This window comes from Chondrus crispus, genomic scaffold, assembly GCF_000350225.1.
Source record: "Chondrus crispus Stackhouse genomic scaffold, scaffold_215, whole genome shotgun sequence".
NCBI lineage: Eukaryota > Rhodophyta > Florideophyceae > Gigartinales > Gigartinaceae > Chondrus > Chondrus crispus.
Window position 1 is genome coordinate 6,472 of NW_005179089.1, and position 21,012 is coordinate 27,483.

At 50.8% G+C, this 21,012-nt stretch overlaps 3 protein-coding genes across 3 annotated transcripts; 2 read left to right on the top strand and 1 right to left on the bottom strand.

The window, feature by feature from the left end:
- Window positions 1-2,914: 2,914 nt before the first annotated feature.
- Window positions 2,915-5,386, bottom strand: CHC_T00008589001 (Serine/threonine protein kinase). The gene has a single exon (XM_005715386.1). The coding sequence runs from the start codon at window positions 5,384-5,386 to the stop codon at window positions 2,915-2,917; it is 2,472 nt and encodes an 823-aa protein (XP_005715443.1).
- A 2,394-nt stretch (window positions 5,387-7,780) lies between these two features.
- On the top strand, window positions 7,781-7,951 carry CHC_T00004147001 (hypothetical protein). The gene has a single exon (XM_005715387.1). The coding sequence runs from the start codon at window positions 7,781-7,783 to the stop codon at window positions 7,949-7,951; it is 171 nt and encodes a 56-aa protein (XP_005715444.1).
- Window positions 7,952-14,050: 6,099 nt separating this feature from the next.
- On the top strand, window positions 14,051-17,521 carry CHC_T00008484001 (WD40-repeat containing protein). The gene has a single exon (XM_005715388.1). It carries the CDS (start codon window positions 14,051-14,053, stop codon window positions 17,519-17,521), a length of 3,471 nt encoding a protein of 1,156 aa, XP_005715445.1.
- Window positions 17,522-21,012: the final 3,491 nt, after the last annotated feature.

Sequence of the window (21,012 nt, forward strand, 5' to 3'; positions counted from 1 at the left end):
AGATAGGACAGTCATCTGCTCAATCGTATACAATCAAATATGATGACAGCAGCAATATATACCCTTCGGACATCACTTGGTGTTGCCAACCCCATTCGCTCTTGACCATGCCCCTGATGCTTGTCTCATTGTGTACTGAGCGCATTAATATCTCAACAATGTTTTTCAAGTTGTGCTTGTTGTGCTTATAGCGTGAGAGGGAGGCGTAGCAAGAGGCAGTCAGTACATTCTACCCGAACGCAAAGGCCAATTCCGGGCGAAAGTTCTTCGCACAAATGGAGTGGTTTTTCGAGGGTTTGTTCCGTTTTCTTCTGTAAGGAGAGCATGTGTCGAGACCGAAAGTCGTTTCCGTCAAGCTGTGTTCTAACAAACATGACAAACTAGCCGACGAGTCGCACTCTAGTCGCCACCTGGAAAAGTCTATCTTTGTTGCAAGGGAGTGGGCGGAAATTGTCCGCAGTGACAAATGCGCATAGTTACACCTAACAGTAGAAATACTCACGTCAATGTCTTTCTGTTACATAGACAGGATGTGGCACCACCTGATGCCATCTTGTTATGCATAGAAAGGAGCATCTATGAGTCAAGCTCACTATGCGGCCGGATAGCCTGCTGCTAACGAGTGTCTCAAAGTGTGCAATGCTCTTGCCGCCTTGTGATTTTCCAAGTGCTGTGGTCACGTTGTCGCTTGATCTCGACAGAAATCCAGCATCTCCCCGTCCTGCAGAGTATCACATACGCAGCATTGCTCTGTCGAGACGCATTGCTTGCTCTCGAGTCATGGTGCTGCCCTTTCCAACTTGAGCTGCATGACAACTTCTTTCTTCCTCCTGCCGATCATGACCTCATTCATTCTTACCCAAGCGCTCTTCGCAGGTCGCCACACGTTCCACAGCCCACCGGGATCCGTGGGAGTCCATCAGATTCAGCCTCTTCACGCCATCTCAGCAGCATCGCCGACTCCAGACATGCAGTGCTTCTCTCTTCTCACAGACTGCCCTTTCTCCTCTCTCACTTGCCACACCCTCATGTTCCCTAGCAGCCCTTCCCTGCAGCTCGGACGACTCTGAAAAGCGTGTGCAGTTGCCCCGTGCAACGCAAACGTTTCTCCCCTCCCCTACCCCCAAAAAATGTGTTCAGTGCCGCAGAAAACGGCTCTCCGAAAAAAATTCGAGTCTCTTGCCGCGTCACGAAGAACGCTCGCATGGGCTCGATGATTTGCAGAAGCCCCATCCGCACGCAGCCCGACGCGGTTCTCCTCGCCTTGCCGCATGCCGTCCGCTCCGCAGCGGGTCAGCGTCCTCGCCAGCCGCGGCGGCGGGCGCTCCTTCGACCACGGAAGCTCGCAAAGGGCCACCGGGAGCTTGCGGCCGGGCCGAGCGCCGAGGCAGCGTCTCTTTGCCGCGGAGACGGGGCGGGCTCGCGGGCGGATGGGGCCGCGCCGGAGCGGTGGCGGCAGAGGAAGGGATGGTGTGGGGTGGGTCGCCGCGGAAGAGGGCTCTCGACACTGCGGTCGCCGAGGCATGCATGTTCTACTTGCTGGGACGCGCGGGGCGGGGGGGAGGCGACGTCTCGCCGGGGCGGGCTCACTATGCCGTACATAACCTTCCCCGCTTCGTCGGTGAAGCGTAGTACAATGGGCGCAAGAGCGTGCGCGGCGGTGCCGGCCGACGGGCTGGACGCGATTTCGCTACAATTAACGCGCGCATGCATTCCGCGCGGAGCTGCAACCGGGCGAGGCCGTGAGCCCGCCGCGGCCGGCGATCGCGCGGCTCCTCCACGGGGATCGCCGCGCTGTGGAAGGGCGGCGCACGACGGGCCGCGCTGGCTCGGGGCGGTGGCTGACGGTGACACCGTGGTTGGGGCGCGGCTCGGCGAGCGAGGGGTCCCTTTTTTTCGGCGCGGGCCGGTGTGGAGCCAGCGGAAGGAGCGGGCGCTGGATCGCGGAAGAGCTGGCTTGTCACGGTGTGCTGGGTAGAGGAGGCGAATGGCTACGGAGTGGCAAGCAATGGTCGTTTGAAGAAGTCCACATCTGTGCCTGGGTCTACTGGAGCACGCTGTAAACAGAAATGCCTGGCATCTGGATATCATTGAAACTTGTTGCGGCACGCCAAGGGCAATCTCTGTTCGCGAAGACGCTTGTCCTTTCCGCCTGCCATGAGTTCGCGTCGCAATTGTCCGCGGCTGCCATGCGTTTCCCCGCCTCGCTCTTGAGCGGCGTCGATTGCGAATTGCGCAGGCTGTCCAGCGCCGGGGGCTCATCGCATGTGACCGCGACTGCCATGTCCATCTCAGCTTTGGTCGTGACGGACTTGGGCTGTGAATCGCACTGGATCTCGAATGCAAACATAAGACGGACCGCCTTCAGGTTAACGAACACTCCCCCCTTTCCGCGATGCCGTAGCTTGTTCGATCCCTCTCTGTATGGCTCAGAGAAGCACACCGGCGAAAAGATTCCGCAAAACCGTGGATGTAGGAATGCAGTGTCGGAATGTAGGCCACTCTCCCAAAAGCGTTCTGCATGCGATCCAACGGCTTGTCCAAACGGCGGCAAGGAATCAGGGTCAAGAGAGTGATCCATTTCCTTTTCTTTTTGGCGCGGGAAAGGGCGAAGGTGCAGGCTTGGACGGGGAGTGCTGCCTGGCTCAAGGCTGCGCCAACTGCAAAACGAAAGTTGTCGAGGCGTGGTGTCTGCCTCTCTTCTACTCGCTTCATCTATCCGTGCAGCGAGCGTGGCCGCGCTTATCGTGCCCATGTGTGGTGAACGGAAGGATGCCGAGCCAGGTCGTGAAACAGCTAGTTTATCACGATGCTTAGCAAGTGTATCTATCCTAAACCAAAAACGACCCAGGCGAATGTTACAAAGTAGCCAGCTATGATCGCTTGAAGAAGACTACACCTGTCCTTGAGTTATTCAAGGGAGGTGTGAACAGAATTGTTCGCCAACTCGCTGTCCTTGAAGCCTTTCAACGCAAACCGCGTGCAACCCCCGATCGGGACCACGTCTGTCCTTTTCACCTACATTTTGATCCTCGTCGCGCTTGTCGGCGCTTGCAATATCTCTACCAGCCTCGCTCTTGGCCGACTTTCCATGCGCCTCTCGCGGGCTGTTGCCCAGCGGAATGTCGTCACACTGGGTAGCGGGGGCAATACCCTTTCTTGCCTCACTCTTGGGCGACTTGGGGTGCGCATCGTGCGTTCTCTCACCTCGCGGTATGTCGTCGGTTGCAATTTCTTTCCCCGCCTCGCTTTTAACCCACTCGGGCTGCGAGTCGCGTAGGTTGTCGGGTGGGCGACTCTTCTCGCACTTATCGGTGCCTGCAATGTCCTTCCTCGGCTCGGTCTCGGACGACTTGTCATGCGCCTCGCTCGGGCTGCCGAGCAGCGGAATCTCGTCGTACTTGTCAGCGGGAGCCATGTCTCTCCCCGCCTCAATCTGGAACGCTGTGGGCTGCGAATCGCGCTGACTCTCGCGCGAGGAGAATGAAACAACGTGCTTTCGCATTACCAAAGTCTCTCCCCTTTCTAATCTGCCGTAGCTCGCTCGGGCTGCTTCCGTATCGCCAAGAGAAGCATGAGTCTGGGTGGGAAAGAAGGTTCGAAGTTTTGTTACCGACGGCAATTGCCCCAAAAGCTTTCTGCATGCCATCCACCGGCTTGTTCGAGCATCGCCAAAGGAAGTAGAGTCGTGAGAGTGACCCATTTCCATCTCTCTTGGGCGCCGGTGGGGTCGAAACGATATGGCTCGTTTGGCCATTTTAGGTAGCTTTCCAATCACTGATCGAAAGCTTTCTTGTGGTTTCGTCCCCGTCTCATCCGAGCTTGCTCCTCTCTGCAGAGATTCGATTAGCATACTCCCTAAATTGATCGTAGGTCGAAGAGAGGCAGAAGTTTTTTCCATTATTGGTTTCTGGCCTTCGACAACTCTCCGTGTTGGCCTTCGCTCCCTCCCAGTTTCTCTGAGGGCTTTTCTGTCCTCAAGAGGGCTCATCTCAATACTTCCGAAAGATGTTAAGCGTCGAAATGACCCAAACGTGTCGGCATTTGACAGTCTTTCCCTCATTGCAACCCCCCATGACCGACCGTGTTCCTCCTGCTTGTCTACGAAAGAAGTCAAAGTTCCACCAATGGAATGGACCTCCGAAGCATCGTTTGAAGACGGACATACTAGAGTCCCATCGCTTACAGAAGAGGCTTCACAAACTTCAGCGTTCAAGCTGGAAACATTCGGCATTCCATCTCTGTTTGATTCACCTTGAATCCATCTGTGTTTCTTCGCCTCTTGAACTGATAACCGCTCCCCAACTTTCACTTTCAGCAAACCACGAACGAAGTCCTTCGCGCTTTCTGAAACATCATTCCAAACAGCTCCATAGAATCCAAACGAGCCGATCTCAACTTTTTCTAAAACTGCTGACATGGTAAGCCCCGTAAATGGCAATCCTCCACTGAGCATTTCATACGTGAGCACTCCCAGAGACCATAGATCAACAGCCCGACCGTGTTTTGATTCTGTCAATACCTCAGGTGCAATGAAAGCTGGAGTACCAATTGTGCCTTCCAAACTCTGCTTGTTTGACGTGGGAGACATCATTCCACAAAGCCCAAAATCCGTCAGCTTGGCATCGAAGGGCGACATGTTCTCACTTACAAGCACGTTGTCCGGCTTGATGTCCCTATGGACAATTCCTTGACTGTGCAAATGCTCTAAAGCATCCAGTAGCTGATCCACGATGTGTGCTGTCTCGCGTTCTGAGAGAGTCCCTTGCTCATGCATGATGGCTTGAAGAGACTTTCCCCCATGTTCCATGACGATGAACAGCTTGTCGATTGTGTTGAATACGTCTAGAGTCTTTACCACATTGGGGTGCTGAACATCTTTCCGCACGAATTCGACCTCACAGTCTATCGCTCGTGTTTGGTCGACTTCATCGGGTTCCTTCTCCATTATTTTCACTGCAACCGTTTTTCTGGTCGACTTCTCTATTCCATTCACCACCTCCGCAAAATTCCCTTCTCCAATTCTATCCTGTAACTCGTAACGATCTGTGATCTTTCGCTGGGAAGCCCGTCGGAGATGAAATTCCCATGCACATGCTTCCCCATTGGACCTAGCTCGCAAGCGAATTTTGGATTTGTCGCCGTTCAAGGTGATCACAATACCACGCTTATGAACCCTCGAAATAGTTGCGTCCAATACGCTGACAGACCAGGTCGGTGTGCAGCAGGGACCATCTCTGCATTCCAGTACATTGTCGAACAATTTGAAGTGGAGAATGTTCATTCGCAAGGTTCGTTGGCCACGTTGGAGAAGGAATCCTTCCATAGACGCTGGGTCGTCATTTCTGATGTTCAGCATTTGAGATTCCTGGAAACTTGACGACATTCTTCGAAGAGTAAAGGGAAGGGAAGAAGGTTGTTTGGCTAAAATGTCCTTACTCCCCCGTAGAGAGATGTTTGCGGTCCACCTTTGACGTCAATACCTTTTTGGCTTGCAGAGAGAGGCGATAAGTGAGTGAGCTCTCGCAAAGATGTCGAAAGATTGGTGTGCTCTCGGTGAGGTTGTTGTCGCGATGCTAGGGTTGATGTATGCAGGGATTTGAAACGTTTGAGTGGCAGCGATATAGAAGCTTGTTGTCTTCTTGCTATGTGTAAGAAAGATAGCAACGGGAAATAGATCTCTAATATCGGATACATTTAGATCTTAGTCAGATACGGAACAGGGTATCACTCATTCTCCGTCTCCGTCCAATGAGAGCGAAAAGTATCCATTGAAACAGCGCTATTCAAGTGAACTAGTGTCTGGCATCCCTCCGTTCCTCCATGCAGGAGCTTGTTTAGAGCAAGCTGGAAAATGTGAGTCTTCATGCAAGTTGGACAGTACAGGGTGCTGTGCTCTAAAAGTACAGAAAACAGGCTGAGCCGGCTTGAAGCTGCGATTCTGGGGTGTTCCTGCCAGTTTTATCCATCGAGTTGAGACTGACAGCACTTTTCCTAATTCAAATATCTGCCTCTCAGGTTGAATAAAGTAACCGTTTTTGCATGCCCGAGCTCCCTAAAATTGCGGTTTTCTCGTTCCAACTTTCATTCATACTTTCGCGCCATATCGAACCAGTTTACGATTGGTCCATGACCCTTCTTCTTTATTCATAAAATTTGATGCCTTGTTTCGCTCTGCTGGATCCCCTTGTTTGTGGCACGTCCGTAATGGCTCTCCCCCCTGAACTTGAATATGTGAAGAAGCAACAGATACGTTACTTAAATTGATAGTGAGTACACAATGCTTCTCATGCGTCACTCGTTTCGTTCCGCCATTTCGTGGACTTGCCTCTTTCCTGCAGTAATGATATGGCATATCTTCCGCTCCTTAGATTTACGAATAGATTGAAACTTATGCTAAACAAAAGTCCTCGTTGTTTCACATGGAAAGCGCTGGAGGCGAATCGTGAATGATAGCTCATAGACACAGCGGTATAGAAAAGACTTAAAACGTATGGAGGAACAAGTCAGCTGTTTTCGCCCCGACCCTTCTGCCTCCCAAAGCGAATGCGCTACCAGAAACAAGGCGAAGTGGGTGCTATGATGTTTCTAAAATGAACAGACTCCGACCCGAACATCAACCACTGCTACGCAACAACTCGGCAGCTGATATTTCATTATTTTGGATGCAAATCATTCCTCTGTTGCACTTCATCCATTCAGAAGAGATTGCAAATTATGTGGACGCGATGTAGAACCTTTCTACGTTTTTATGGTACATATATATTTAAATTTAGGGATAAAGGTCGTGACTAATGAGACACGAAAGCGCCGGAAAACATGCACACTATATGAAGTTTAGCAGCTCGACTGGTCAACAAGGCTTTACTAGGTGGCACCCACTTGAAAGAGTCTTGGCGAGCATTTTTCAAGCCGTTACTGCAACAACTCTCTCCGGCATCCCGTCGAGAAATTTTATTGAGATTCAAAATCATCAGGCCGAATCTCATCAGGCTGTGCGAACTGGAGCATTGCGCTCGTAAAGCTTTTCATGAATCCATTTGATCCCTTTGTCGAGCAAGACGGCTTTGAATTCTCCCTCAAGACACGGGTCACACAAGCTCTCTCGCGTCTCTCGCTGCTGATGTTCGTCAATAATGCGGATAATTACGACTCTCATGAATGGATGTTGCTGTCGAAATGTGAAAGGAGCAGCCGGTAGTTGAAAGAGAGTCACTGGTGGCTGTTCGATGAAGCAAGCGTACATTGTTCTTCCACGGCTGCAACCATGCGCTTCGATCGGCGCGAACCCTGCATCTACTAGATTTGGCGTCGACAGTCTTGCAGGCAAGGGTGATTGACGAAGGAACGAGAGAATAGCCCAGCCCCTGCGAGAAAAGCAAGTTGAAAGGTGTCTTTGCCACGTTCGGAGAAGATTACTCGACAGCACTTACAGTTTGGCTGTAAGTGATGAAGTCCTTTTTTAGAAGCACAGTGCTGCTATTGATGTGAAAGAAACTCGGACAATGCTTTGCAGAAGGCCCTCTTTTTTCTGTGGCACTGTATGAGTATGTGCGTTCTAAAAGTTAACATATAAGTATGTTCCATCTCTCATATAGCACGCTAAAATCTCGGTAACGAAATTGCTCCCCACGATGACGAGGACGGACTGCTGTAATGGGACGACGGACATTAAAGGCGTGTTGTGGCGCAAGTGGTCGGTCATCTCGACATGACAACAAACACTTGGCGTTCTTCTCTCTTTTCGACATGCCGCGTCGGCGTCATCCCTCCTTCGACCATGAAACAATGCGGTTCTGAGATGGGCTGCGCGTCTGGCCTGCCCCAATGCATAGCGAAATACCAAACAACGAAGTGTTCTCATGTCGTCCCTTCGACAATCGAAGGCACGGTCATGATACTCTTAGGCCAGGTGGCAGAGGCTGCCTCGGCCCGTGCCTCCGGTCCATAATAGTGAACCCTCGGCTGTCTCCCCCTGGAAGAATGAGGCATCTTTCCTTTTACCATAGACTATTCACCCTTCACATGAAAAGAAGGCGAACAGAAATACGCCCAATGTCCGCGATGCATGACTTTCATTTCATGTAACACAGCTACAAAAGTTGAGAGAGCTGTTGCGACAAAGTAGTTAAGCGTAGAGCGACGTGGTTAGAGAGCGCAAATCTCTGAAAACATATTAATGATGAAGATATCCGTGCGGTATTTGCGTCAAGGCAATAGATGTTGAAAAGAGACCATGTTTGAATCTGGGTTGGTATATCGCTATGATATATGTCCATGTGTTCCACGTGTATTCCGTGTCCAATGGTTACACGTGTGGAACATGCGAAATAGGAGGACGTGGCATAAAATCAGCTGCTCTCGGTCCCACAAGACCTCCTCGTCACCATTCTACTCATTCCCCTCCGCATGTAGCTAACTGTCATGAGAGCCATACGTGCACACGTAGCACACGCACGACAGCGCAATTAGATCATCTTTATTCACCGCCGTCTCACTGATCCCTCCCATTCCCTTATAAGGTAGAGACACGATAGGCATCAGTAAACGGAAGGTATCGATCTTGCACCACAGGTTATGGACCCGAAAATCGCCCCACTGCAAGACGATCAAAGGCACCTCGAATATCGCCCCGGACCAGGTCAAGACGACAACACCACGGCACCCACCAGCCCCGTCGCCCCCGTACTAAGTCCGCGCACGCGCGTAGAGGCCCTTGTAAGCGCTCCGGCCACCGCCGTAGAGCCCGAAGAAACCGCTCCGACCACCGCCGTAGAGCCCGAAGAAACCGCTCCGGACACCACCGTAGAGCAGGAAACCACAGCTCCGCAACACCGCGTCGAGCCCACCCCGATCGCCAAGTCTTCAACGCAAGAAATGGAACCCATAACTCCGTCGATCGACACAAAAATGCTTGGTCACCTCCCCGCTCTCCTCAGCGACGGGACCAATTACGGCATATGGAAACAAACATTGCAAGACATCGCGATCATCAACAATGTCGAGGCAGCCCTTGATACACCACCGCCGCCCATCACAAGCCCGCAGCATCACATCTACAGGAGAAAATGCGCATTCTTGCGCATGACCATAATGACAAGCCTGCCATCCGATCTAGCAAGTACGATAGACCTAGAGTCCACCGTCACACCGCAACAACTGGTTGCCGAAATCACGGCCCACTTCACGGACTCCACCCCGACTACGCACCTCATCCTAAAACAAGAAGCCCAGCGAACCAAGCTGACGGCAGGGGGAGACATTGAAGACTACATCGCAAAACACAGGAAAATCCGGATGAAAATGAGAATGGCCCGATACCCCAGCATCCAGCAAGATGAAGCAGTCACCATTGAATTCATAATCAACGGCCTCAGCTCGCACCCGTCACTCCGCCACCTTGCGGACATGTGGATCGCAAACAACACAGTCCCCACCAACATCAATAATCTCGCACAACGCCTGAAGGCAGTACAAGTGCGAGACGAAGAAAAGCAGGCCAACCGCGACCAAGAACCACAAGGCATGCCCCACCCGGCGCCATGGGTACCAGAGATCAAAACCCCGCCCCCGCCACCCCGCTCACGCGGCAGAAGGCCAGGAAGAGGCGCCCCGTACCAACCACGGCAAGCCCAATGGCGCACCGATCCGCCCCGCCAAAATCCTCTGCCTCACCAAGGCACGGCGACCCCAATGCCCCGCAGTAAGCAATGGACCACCCCCATTAACCACAAGCGGCCTCCCGCGCGCAGCACCCATCCGCAGCGCCAGACCACCACAGGACAACTCGCCAACGCCGACGACGAGTATGACGACAGCACTGTATACCAGGCCCTCGAGGAGGAAGAACCTGAAGGTAAGCATTATGCTCTCGACTCAGGAGCCCACCCGTCTCATGTCAGAAAACACAGGACAACTCGCCAACGCCGACGACGAGTATGACGACAGCACTGTATACCAGGCCCTCGAGGAGGAAGAACCTGAAGGGGATGCTCCACATCCCGACCGGCACGAATAGACAGATACGGATCCCTGCCATTGCCAACCCCGCACTGCGCGCCAACTTGCTCTCCGTACACGACATTGCAGTGCAATGGGGAGAAGTCAGATTCACACCCACACAAGCACTCATCCTAGATACGAGCATAAGCCCACCGCAGACTGTAGCCAAAGCAAAATTCTCCAAGGGAATGTACTACCTGCAAGTACCCAAGGAGAAAGGAAATATTATGGCAGCAAGGACCGCCCCCGCAAGAAAAATTACGCCCACGAAAGCACCGCAAGCCCAAAAAAATAGGACGACGGCCAAACCTACACCAAGCAGCATACCAACACTCGGACAAGTGGCGCCGACAGTAAAAAGAATACCTCTGCATGTAGCGCACAACCCCGCGCCACCGCCGTACACTCCGGCACACCCCGCAGTCGAACGGGACTTCCACCATTACCATGTGATATTCAATCACATACGCCCCGCCACGCTTCAAAAAATGGCAAAGCTCGGCCTGCTGCCCAACCTCCCACCCACATTGAGACAAAGACCCCCACGCATGACCTGCTCAAGCTGCGCAGCCGCGAAACAACAACCGGCCCCGCACTACCCAACCACACACAGATACCCAGTAGGAGCAGCGTTCAGCAGTGACATATGCGGACCGTTCAACCCGCCCTCACGCCAAGGAAACAAGTACATACTCACGATAATTGACACGAAATCAAGATACCTCATTGTCGACTTCTTGGAATCACGAGCTGAGACACCGCACCGACTGAACAAAATACTTACAGCACTCAAACAAAGGAAAGGATGCAAGCCCAAGCTGTTACACACGGACAACGCTAAAGAATATATATCCAAATATGCGACCAGAATGTATCGCTCACAAAATGTCATGCACAGCACTACAGTGCCGCACACACCCCAACAGAACGGCATAGCAGAGAGGATCAACGGAACCCTGATGAATTCTGCAAGAGCAGCGCTGCACCACAGTGGTCTCCCCAAAACTCACTGGGAAGACGCCGTCAGAGACGCAGCATTCAAGTATAATAACATACTACACCACTCCACCAACTCTCTGCCATTCACAACGTGGACCAACACCACCCCCAGAGTCCCCCAATTTCTCCTATTCGGGCAACTAGGGACAATCCCGGAACTGGCCAACAGGAAACAAATATCCAAACTCGCCCCAAGAGCCACCCCCGCCAGATACTTACATGGGATAGATGAGCACCACATCATGGTACTCGAAACAAAAACCAACAAGCCTCGAAGAATGCGCTGTGTCAACTTCCAACCCTACCACAGAGCAAATGACCCCGCAGCGTCATGCACACACGCGAGGAAGGCGTTTACTCCACACCGCACACCCACACGAGTGACACGCACAACACCAGCCCCTGCCAGCACAACCCAAGCCAAAAAATATCCCGACGCAGCAGAGTGGGAAAAGGCACACACCGTGGAATTGGAAAACCTAGACAAAATGAACGTCGTACAATGGACACCAGATGCCAACCTCCCCAAAAAAGTAAAACTCATACCTCTAAAAATGGGATACCGATACAAGAGAAACAGCGCAGGAGAAATAGCATCGAGAAAAGCGCGATGCTCAGCACGCGGAGACAAGATGGTGCCACACAAGCACTTTGACCCTGCCAAAACGACAACTTATATGGCGGATAAAACAACTGTAAGGACACTGTTCGGCATAGCAGCAACACACCGCATGCACATAGAGCACATCGATATCAAGTCAGCATATCTACATGAGAAATTCGCACACAACGGCAGCGAACAAGTGTACGTGAAACAACCACCCCGTTTCAACGGCACATACAAGCACCCATGCCAAGGAGGCAAGTTGAACATGAACATATATGGGACGCCCTCTGCAGGACACACCTACCTGACAGCAGTATTCGCCCTACTACGCAAAAGCAAGTTCCAACAAAGCGAAGCTGACCTCTGCCTTTGGTCAAAAAAGACTGGAAAGAACCTCATCATGGCCGCAGTAAGCATGGATGATTTTACTGTAGTCGCGTCAAAAGCCGAGCTCAAGGAGGAGTTCGCAAAAGCATTAGCCAAAGCGTACAACATCAAGCGCCTAGGAGAGCACAAAACATTCCTAGGATGGACTGTACAGCGAAGCACAAATGGAGACATCCATGTCTCCCAGCCTAATGCAATCAACTACATAGTTGAACAAGCAGACATGGCGCAGTGCAACGGCAAGGAAACTCCGTACTGCGACGGAGTAATGCTTCACAAACCAACGGACACCGATGAGATCCAAATGGAAACCCTCAAAAAATACCAACAACTAATTGGGGACCTCCGATATGTCGCCGACTCCACCCGGCCTGACATATATTTCCTGACAAACCGACTCGCCGTCGCGGCCAACAAGCCGACACAGAGGCATTGGAGCGCGTTAATGCGACTGATTCGGTACCTAAAACGTACCCCCACGACAGGCCTCATCTTCCGAGCTGGCAAGTCCACCAGCAAAGAGTCGACACAGGACCTTCTCATCTCCTATGCAGACGCGGACTTCGCAGCGGACATAATGGACAGAAAGTCCATCTCAGGGACCCTACACACCTACAATGGAACACCGATTTGTTGGGGATCCCTCAAGCAAAACATCACTGCTCTGTCCACCTGCGAGGCTGAGTACATAGCGGCAACAGCAGCCGCTCAACAAACAACATGGATCCGACGCATGCTCAAGGACATCCACATGCTGTCGACCAAGCCAACACCCCTGAGGATTGACAATCAGTCAGCAATCCACGTTGCGAACAGCACAGGACCGACAAAGCGGCGAAAATTCATAGACTTGCGTCACCACTATCTGACGCACCAGTCACAAAAGGGAACAATCACCCTCGCCCATGTCCCCACCGACGAGCAACTGGCGGACATCCTCACAAAACCCCTCCGGCGCCAAGCATACACGCGCCTCCTACCCAAGCTGCAACTCACAACCCAGCAGACTGCAGACGCCAAGACTGCTGCGCCGTCGACAGGGGGAGTGTCATGAGAGCCATACAAACAAGTGCCGACGCCGCACCAGCATGCCGCCGCTGTCATGAGAGCCATACGTGCACACGTAGCACACGCACGACAGCGCAATTAGATCATCTTTATTCACCGCCGTCTCACTGATCCCTCCCATTCCCTTATAAGGTAGAGACACGATAGGCATCAGTAAACGGAAGGTATCGATCTTGCACCACACTAACACACCCAACAACATCGTTCAAGAGCGAGCACTTCACGACACCGCCCATCTGAACTAGCGTCCATGCGCTGCAGCTATACTCGCCGTGCCAAGGGCACCCCAGCCACATTCGACTTGCAACGAACCCATGGTCTATTGGCGACGCCATCTCCATCGCCGAGACGCTATCCGTCTACTACCATGAAGTGCAGGACCGCTTCGCCAAGGCCTGCAAGAACCCACAGCTAGTCAGAGATCTCTCCCGGCGTTTTGACGATATCAAGGCCCGTGTCGCACGCGTGCACACTATCCGGAAGGAGAATGAGATGAAGTTTTCCGCAATCGTCCTGGCCGAGTTTGACCACCAACTCCAATCCTTCTCTCAAAGCATGCACGCAGTGTACGCCGACATTCAAAGCATATCGGCAAGGCTCGAAACTTCTCGATATCGCTTTGTGCGCGCGAAAACCGTCAGCGAGTGGGTCACTGAGCAGTCCGCGCTCGCTGAAAAGCTTGACAATGCGCTGCTTGACCTCACCAAATTTTTCGCCAAGGCTGAAGGACCGGCAAAAATCACGGCCGCTATACAGAATCTCACTTCAACGATTGACAACCGCGACGAGTTTCATCCATGCTATGATGTTCCAAGTAACCCGCCTCACGTCGTTCTCAAGTTCAGCTCCACGCGCGACTCGAAGGGAACCCATGCAGCAGATATAACCGTAGAAGCGCAACTCAAGCAAGCGGTGCTGCGAAGCGAACTGGTGCGCAGTGTCGGAGCGGTCGGCACGAGTATGGACCGCACTGTCGGCATGAAGGGCATGGGAGGCGTGGGCAAGTCTTGCGCGCTGAAAGGGCTTGCGACCGATGCAGACGTGCAAGAGCACCTCTCCGGTGGGATATACTGGATCGTGCTGGGCAAAGACTGCACTGAGGCAGATGTCGTGCGTCGTGTGGCACGTATTGCGAAGCAAAGTGGTGGGGTCAAGGTTGCAAAGTCTGTGCTTGAAGAAGAGAGTATTGACGGCGCGGTGTCCGAGGCGAGGCGATGGTTCTCCGGCCAAAGGAGCTTGCTGCTCGTCGATGACGTGTGGGACAAGAACGATGTGGGCCGCGATATTGTGCGACGATTATGCGAGATTGTTGATACCAAAAAGGGCAGCCGTTTGGCTTTCACAACGCGTGATTGGAGCGTTGTGGGCAACAGCGAGGCCGTTGAGTTTTCCAAAAGAAGCCGAGAAGTGTCTCGCGAGATCTTGCTTCGGTCTGCAGGACTAGCAGAAGAAGAAGTGAAAGACTACCGAGAATTGGTGAATAAGACGTTAGATTTATGCGGTGGACTCCCCATGGCGTTATCTGTTGCTGGTAGCGCGATCAGCATGCGTAGGAGGAATGCTCGCGACGTTAATTTAAGAGAGATATGGAATGAATATTTGCGTCTGCTCGGAAAGCATCCAGGACGCCTTATTAATGGTAAAGTAAGTTGTGACGCCTACGAGACTCTGCGATCAGCGTTTGAGACGTCACTGAAGATGCTCGACGAGACGCTGCTTTCAGAGATTGGATGCCCGATGACGTATGACGAGATGTATCGCTCTGTTGTTGTGATACTCCGCCAAGGGTGGTTGCCCGTGAGCGTCCTTGGATTGCTGTGGGGACTTGAAGACGAAGACGAAGTGACTGAAGTACTGAACGTGTTTTCGGCAGGAAGTTTAGCAGAACGAAGAGATAGGATTTTGAACGGGAGCCAGTGTCCTGGAATTACACTTCATGATCTCCAGCTGGACTTTGTGGAGGACAAATGCAGGAAGCATGGGGAAGTAAAGAAGTGGCACGAAAAGATTGCACGCCGCTGGCAATCGAAGAGATATTTAGGTGCAGGTGCAGGGAGCGACAGATGGGCCAAGGATGATATATTTGAAGATGACTATGTGCGAAACAATGTCAGTCGTCATTTGCTCGGCGCAGGCCATGTAGTAGATTTGAGTGAGTTACTGACAGATCCGGAATGGGTAGTGAGAAGGCTGGTTGGCAGGGAAATTTTGGGACTTGAAGGAGACTTTGGAATTCTACGACACCAGTTGGAAGAAGGAAACGACAACAAGATGGAGCGCAGAAGTACGTCGTGGTCGCTGAAGATGATTGCAGAGGCGGCGCGATTATGCGCACCGTTTGTGTCGCAAAACACTGAAGAAGTCTGGTTTCAGTTGCACGCACGGCTGATCGATGTTGCTGACCACTCGAAGTTATTACAGAAATACAGCGCAGACATTGAGAAATATGCGGACAAGCCCTGGCTGAGGGCCATGAGGCCCTGCTTGAGTGCTCCAGGTGTTCTGCAATTCATACTACTATGCAGCGGAAGGGTGTACGGACTTAGTGCATTTCAGGGAAAGGAAAACATACTTATTTGGGGACGAAGCGCGAAAGGCGCCTTTGTTGATACTTTTGTAAGTGGAGAGTTGAAGGAGAGCTCAACACTACAAAGACAGCAGAATGAAACGAGGGATTCTAACGTCGACGGCGGTATTGGTGCCGAAGATCCCGTCGTTTCCGACGAGATTTTGAGCTCTGAGAGCAGTTTTGGCTCGCAAGTCCGCCGCGTCTACGTTTCAAAGGATGGAGATCATGCAGCTATAATATACAAGAATGGGAGAATGGAAGTTTGGGATGTGAGAAAAAGGAAAACTATTGGGAAAGCGATAGGAGAGGACGAAAATGCTGTCGTATGTGCCGCGTGGTCACCTGATGGCTCACGGCTAGCTTTTGGTGAGTATAAGAACGATGTGAAGATTTGGGATGTGAACGCTAGGAGGACACTTGGAAACGTATTACTTGGGAATGTGGGTTACATAATGTGCCTGGCGTGGTCGCTGGATGGCAAGCAGTTGGCGTCAGCAGGGGCTGGCAAGACAATACTGATCTGGAATCTGGAAAATCAAAGAGTTATGAAAGAGATATTTCGGGGCGAGGGTAGCAATATCTCCTGCATTGCATGGTCACCAAATGGCTTTCATTTGGCTTCTGGAGGTTGGGATGACTCAGTTTGGATCTGGAATGTCGAGACAGGCAAGGCTGTGCAAACAGCACTGAAGGGACATGGTGGTTCGGTCCATTGCGTGTCATGGTCTACAGACGGGATGCAGCTGGCATCTGGGGGAGCTGATGGAACTGTTCGGGTCTGGGATGTGAAGACCAGTGAGGCAAAGGAAAGGGTACTGTTTCAGCCCGGGAATGCAGCCCATTGCGTGGAATGGTCACCGGATGGGACTCAGCTGGCCGTTGGTGCTGCTGATGCGAAAGTAACAATATGGAGAGTCGAGGACCAAAAAGCCACGAGAAGCGGTTCGTGCTTACGGAACGATTTTGCTAGTTGCGTCTCTTGGTCACCAGATGGATCGCGCTTGGGGTGCTGGGGAGCAAACAAAGTATTTCAAATTTGGGACGTAGAGACAGGAAAAGTTATTCAAGAGGTCAAACCAGGACGTGAAACTTTGGGAGAGCTCGGCGCATGGTCTCCGAATGGGTCTCGGTTGGCTTTTGGGATTGGGAAAGAATCAGTAGTGATATGGGATTCGGATGCTGGCAGAGTAGTAGGAGAGTCACTGAACTGCTGCGGTGTCATTTTGTGCTTGTCGTGGTCACCAGATGGGTCATGGCTGGCTTCCGCTGGGGAAGGGGACGGAGTTAGGATCTGGGATATGCAGACGGGTGAAGCAGTGGGAGGCATACCGTCCGGGCATCAAGGTTCTGTTCAAGGTGTAGGTTGGTCACCGGACGGGTCACATCTGGCGTCTGCCGGAGTGGATGGGACAGTCAATATCTGGAAAGCAAAGACTATGAAGGCAGTTGGAGAACCATTACGTGGGCATAACAAAGCTGTGCAATGCGTGGCGTGGTCACCAGATGGATTGCAGTTGGCAACCGGGGGCTATGACACTACGGTACGCATCTGGGACGTAGTGAATGGAAAGGGCTCTGGAATGGTTCTGGGTGAACATGAGAGCTCGGTTAGGACATTAGAGTGGTTACCGGATGGATCGAGTGTGATCTCTGAAGCGTTGGACGGAAGGCGCGTATGGGACGTCGCTACAGAAGAAGAAATCGATGAGGTGGTGACTAGCAACCTCAGAGTGCGAGGAAAGTCTGTGTTTCATGTTACAGAAAGCGAAGAGAAATGCCTCGCTACCCTCGACCTTGGGGAATTTCAGCGTAATCGTTGCTCGCCGTCAGGCCGTCACTTGACGGTATGGGATGGGAAGCGTCTAATATGGCTGGAGTTCAGCGAATGAAAGTTCATTTCCATATCCTTTAAAGCAGCACTGCCCCTGCCTTCGTTAGAGTGCGTGTCCTCGTTTAAGTCTTAGCACAACATATTCTTTGTGAATACGCAACACATAGTCGGAGATCTCGTTGTAAACACGGGGAGCAGAAAAGGACTGAAGGGACATAAATGGCGCAGATTGGGGCAGAGTACTTTCGATCGAAAGATATATGAAGTGATGCATTTCCTTGTCTTTGTTTTTGCTATGTACATTTGATGCACTACGAATATCTATACATGCATCTGAGTATGGAAACCGTCAGATTTAGACTGCAACATTCCATAGTAAACTTGTATAATGGAGGAGTTGCTTTCAACACAGCTTAGTTGTATTCTATTCACGGGGCTCCTCTGCCAGACAGTAGTCAGCAAGTCGAGCACTTGTCCTTGCCCTTCTGATGTCAGGTCATCTTTCATTAACTGTGAGAAATACAGTCACATCTGCATTCACGTCCTGCGTTCGTCTAAATTTGAACTTCTATGATGTTAATTTGTGTACCGAATCTATAGTGTTCTTCATTTAGCAACACCGTTTCCTTTCCAGAACATCAATACCTAGTGTCTATCCGACTAAGCGTTCTACGGTTTCCATTTTTCTTTGGTGGGTTGACTCGTTAATAAATTAGCGAAGGTATAACCGAATAGAATGTACTCTAAGGAACGTCTCTATGCCAGTGGTATAAATTTAGCTTAAAGAGAAATGCTTACTGTAAGCCAACCATTTCTTTTGAACAGCTTTATGTGCATCAACGAAATCGTTTTCGCTAGAATTGACGAGCAGGTCCTTTACCTGTAGTGATGAACTTCTAGTTGCAAAAAAACAGAACTTAAATCGCGGTTTGCGTTGTCTAGAAAAAACAGAATAACTCTTGTCTTCTTATGAGGACTAACGGTTCGATACACACTAGGTCCATACTTTGTGCCAGACTGTGTATGTGAAGTCTCGGAACCCTGCGCTGCGGGAACACACTTTTTATGTCGTTGTCATGACTTGTTGACTCCAAGCCCCAGTATTTGCATCTGGTCAAGCTTTTTGGGCAAAAGCATGCTTTCATGAGTGAGGCACATGTTTTTAGATGGCCAAATCCTGGGGATAGCTGTTGCGGGCAGTAATGCTCTTGCAAGTATACAGTACAACAATGATTGCTTTGGTATAACAATGCTCTCACTACAAATGGGACAAAGGGAAGGCGACAAGCCTTAGGAGGTTGGCAACATACTGCTCCTGATTGTCATGGGAAATGCGTATACCTTGTGGCCGTCGGAACAGTTGATTGAACGAATGGGAACTCTATCAACACCCTTTTCCCGTAGTAGAGCTACACGCAACCTAAACAGTATATAAGCAGAACGCGCTCAACCCAATAAAGAATACAGGGTAGACAGAACCCCAGCTACACCACTTCTCGTCTCAGGAATAGCTTGGTCTCATTTTCCGTGTCTCCATTTCTCACAATCGTTTCCCAGAGCTGCCGGTGTGGACCAGTGGCAGCGGAAAGCTACTGTCACAAAAACAGAATGTAATATTCCATACTCGAGAGCAGCATAGAGGGTATTAATGGTAGAATATTTATTTTATACTGTACAGCATGCTATTCCAACTGGGCTGGTGAGTACTTTTTACAGTTCAAACCCATGGCTGTTTGGAGAACGTTTACATGAGGAGCAAGAATAGGAGAAAAAGTAGATGTCGTTGCCGTCTCTGATGCATAGATTTTGCAAATACTTTGCCGTGTGTTGCTTTGATGGAACTGGGTATGCAATATAGAGGAAAATGAGAGAAATATGTATTCAAACGAAATTGTTGCCGCGGTCTTATGTGCTTCGCGATTCGTACTCGCGACAATTTAACCCGGAAAAAAAACCTGAAAAGTCAATACACCAATCTATTTTGTGTCCTCCCCTAAACGGTTGGTTTCGGGGGAAGGTCCCATATCTTGTGGGGTTGAAAGGTTACTATAAGATTCAGGCGCGTGAAGGGCATGAATGAAGGAATACGAAAATTAAACGGAGACTATTGCTTGTCCTCTAGGTCTGCACAGTATCTCCATTCTTCCCTCAACGCAGATTTTAGTGTATCCACTTTTGCTTGCAACCTATTTGCAAACAAGTTTTTTTTTGAAGAGTAAACTTTGGCTAAGGACAAGTGGAGTTCCTGCAATGCCGTGAACCTAGCATGCTCATACCAACGCTGAATGCCTTTTGTCATGTTGTTTGTGTGGTTGTAAGAAACCACCCCCCGTTTCATTCCTCAGCATGAAAGGTTAAAAAACAACCCTGAATGGGCAAGAGAAGGAAAGTTGCCACTCTCAATATGCAACGGTAAGGTTTCCTTCCAGGGTGGAACGGACTGCAAACGGTGAATCGAGGAACAGGGAATGACTTTCAAGAGATCCTTACGTACTGCGCCATAGGGCCATAGGGAAAGACCATATGGTGGGGACAGATTCGGTCATCGGGCCCAGAATGCATACCTCCCCGCACATGGAAGCTCATCATAATGAAGAGTACGGAGTGGGGAATGGTGGAAGGCTTTGGGAGCATTTCCCGGGAACTGCTTTCTGTTTTGGAATAATGGAACAACAAAACCTGAGAGGAACTGTAGAATTTTCTTCTTCGTCACTTCTGGCATGCTCATTTGAAGTTCTGCTAAGTGATGAACGTGATTTCGACAACTTAAAAGAAAATGTATGCATGAGAGTTCAAGTAAACGTACAAAATCGGATCCACATGCCCTTTCATGCTCCTCAAAAGATACAGAAGGGTCACTGTTTTTTGTGCTCATCTGTCCATCACATTCTACTGTGGAACAAAGAAATCGATAAAGTGCGGTCGTGCGTTCTACTCTTCCTTCACACTGCTTCGATTTCCCGTGCCTGTTACGGAACGATGCCATGGCACCGTTCGAAATATCCAATAGGCTGTTGCCTTTCACCTTCTCCGTAGATGGGTGTGTCAGTACAGTACCTTACGTGTCACTGTACTTTTCTCGTGTACTGTTCTGTACCAAGCTCTCTTTCCTGCGAAGATACGTATCACAAAATGGGGAGCGGAAGGTGAGCTAAGCGACTGGAAGGATTGTATTCAGAAATCCACGCACAAGCGCAATTTTGGGAAATCCCTGGCTTGGAGAACTTGCTGCAACTGTCAGTTTGGTTTTCTCGGAACCGGTGGCTCCCGTTTCAGATATTCGTCTAACTTTAGAAGACCCACCAAAACAGCGAGTCTTCCCCAAATTCTGCGGCCTTCAAGCCGTACTAGTCTTTCAGTTACATGCCTTTCATAGTATTCAATTTAGTGTACGGCTATATCTCCATAGCACAAGGCGTGATAACTTTTCAGTCCTGTCGATGGATGGAAAATGTGCTATTGTTGAGAATGTTGGCTCGGAGAAGTTCTCTAATGGATACACGCGGGATCTGCTGCGACAACCTAACAGGATGAATGTACTGAGTCCAC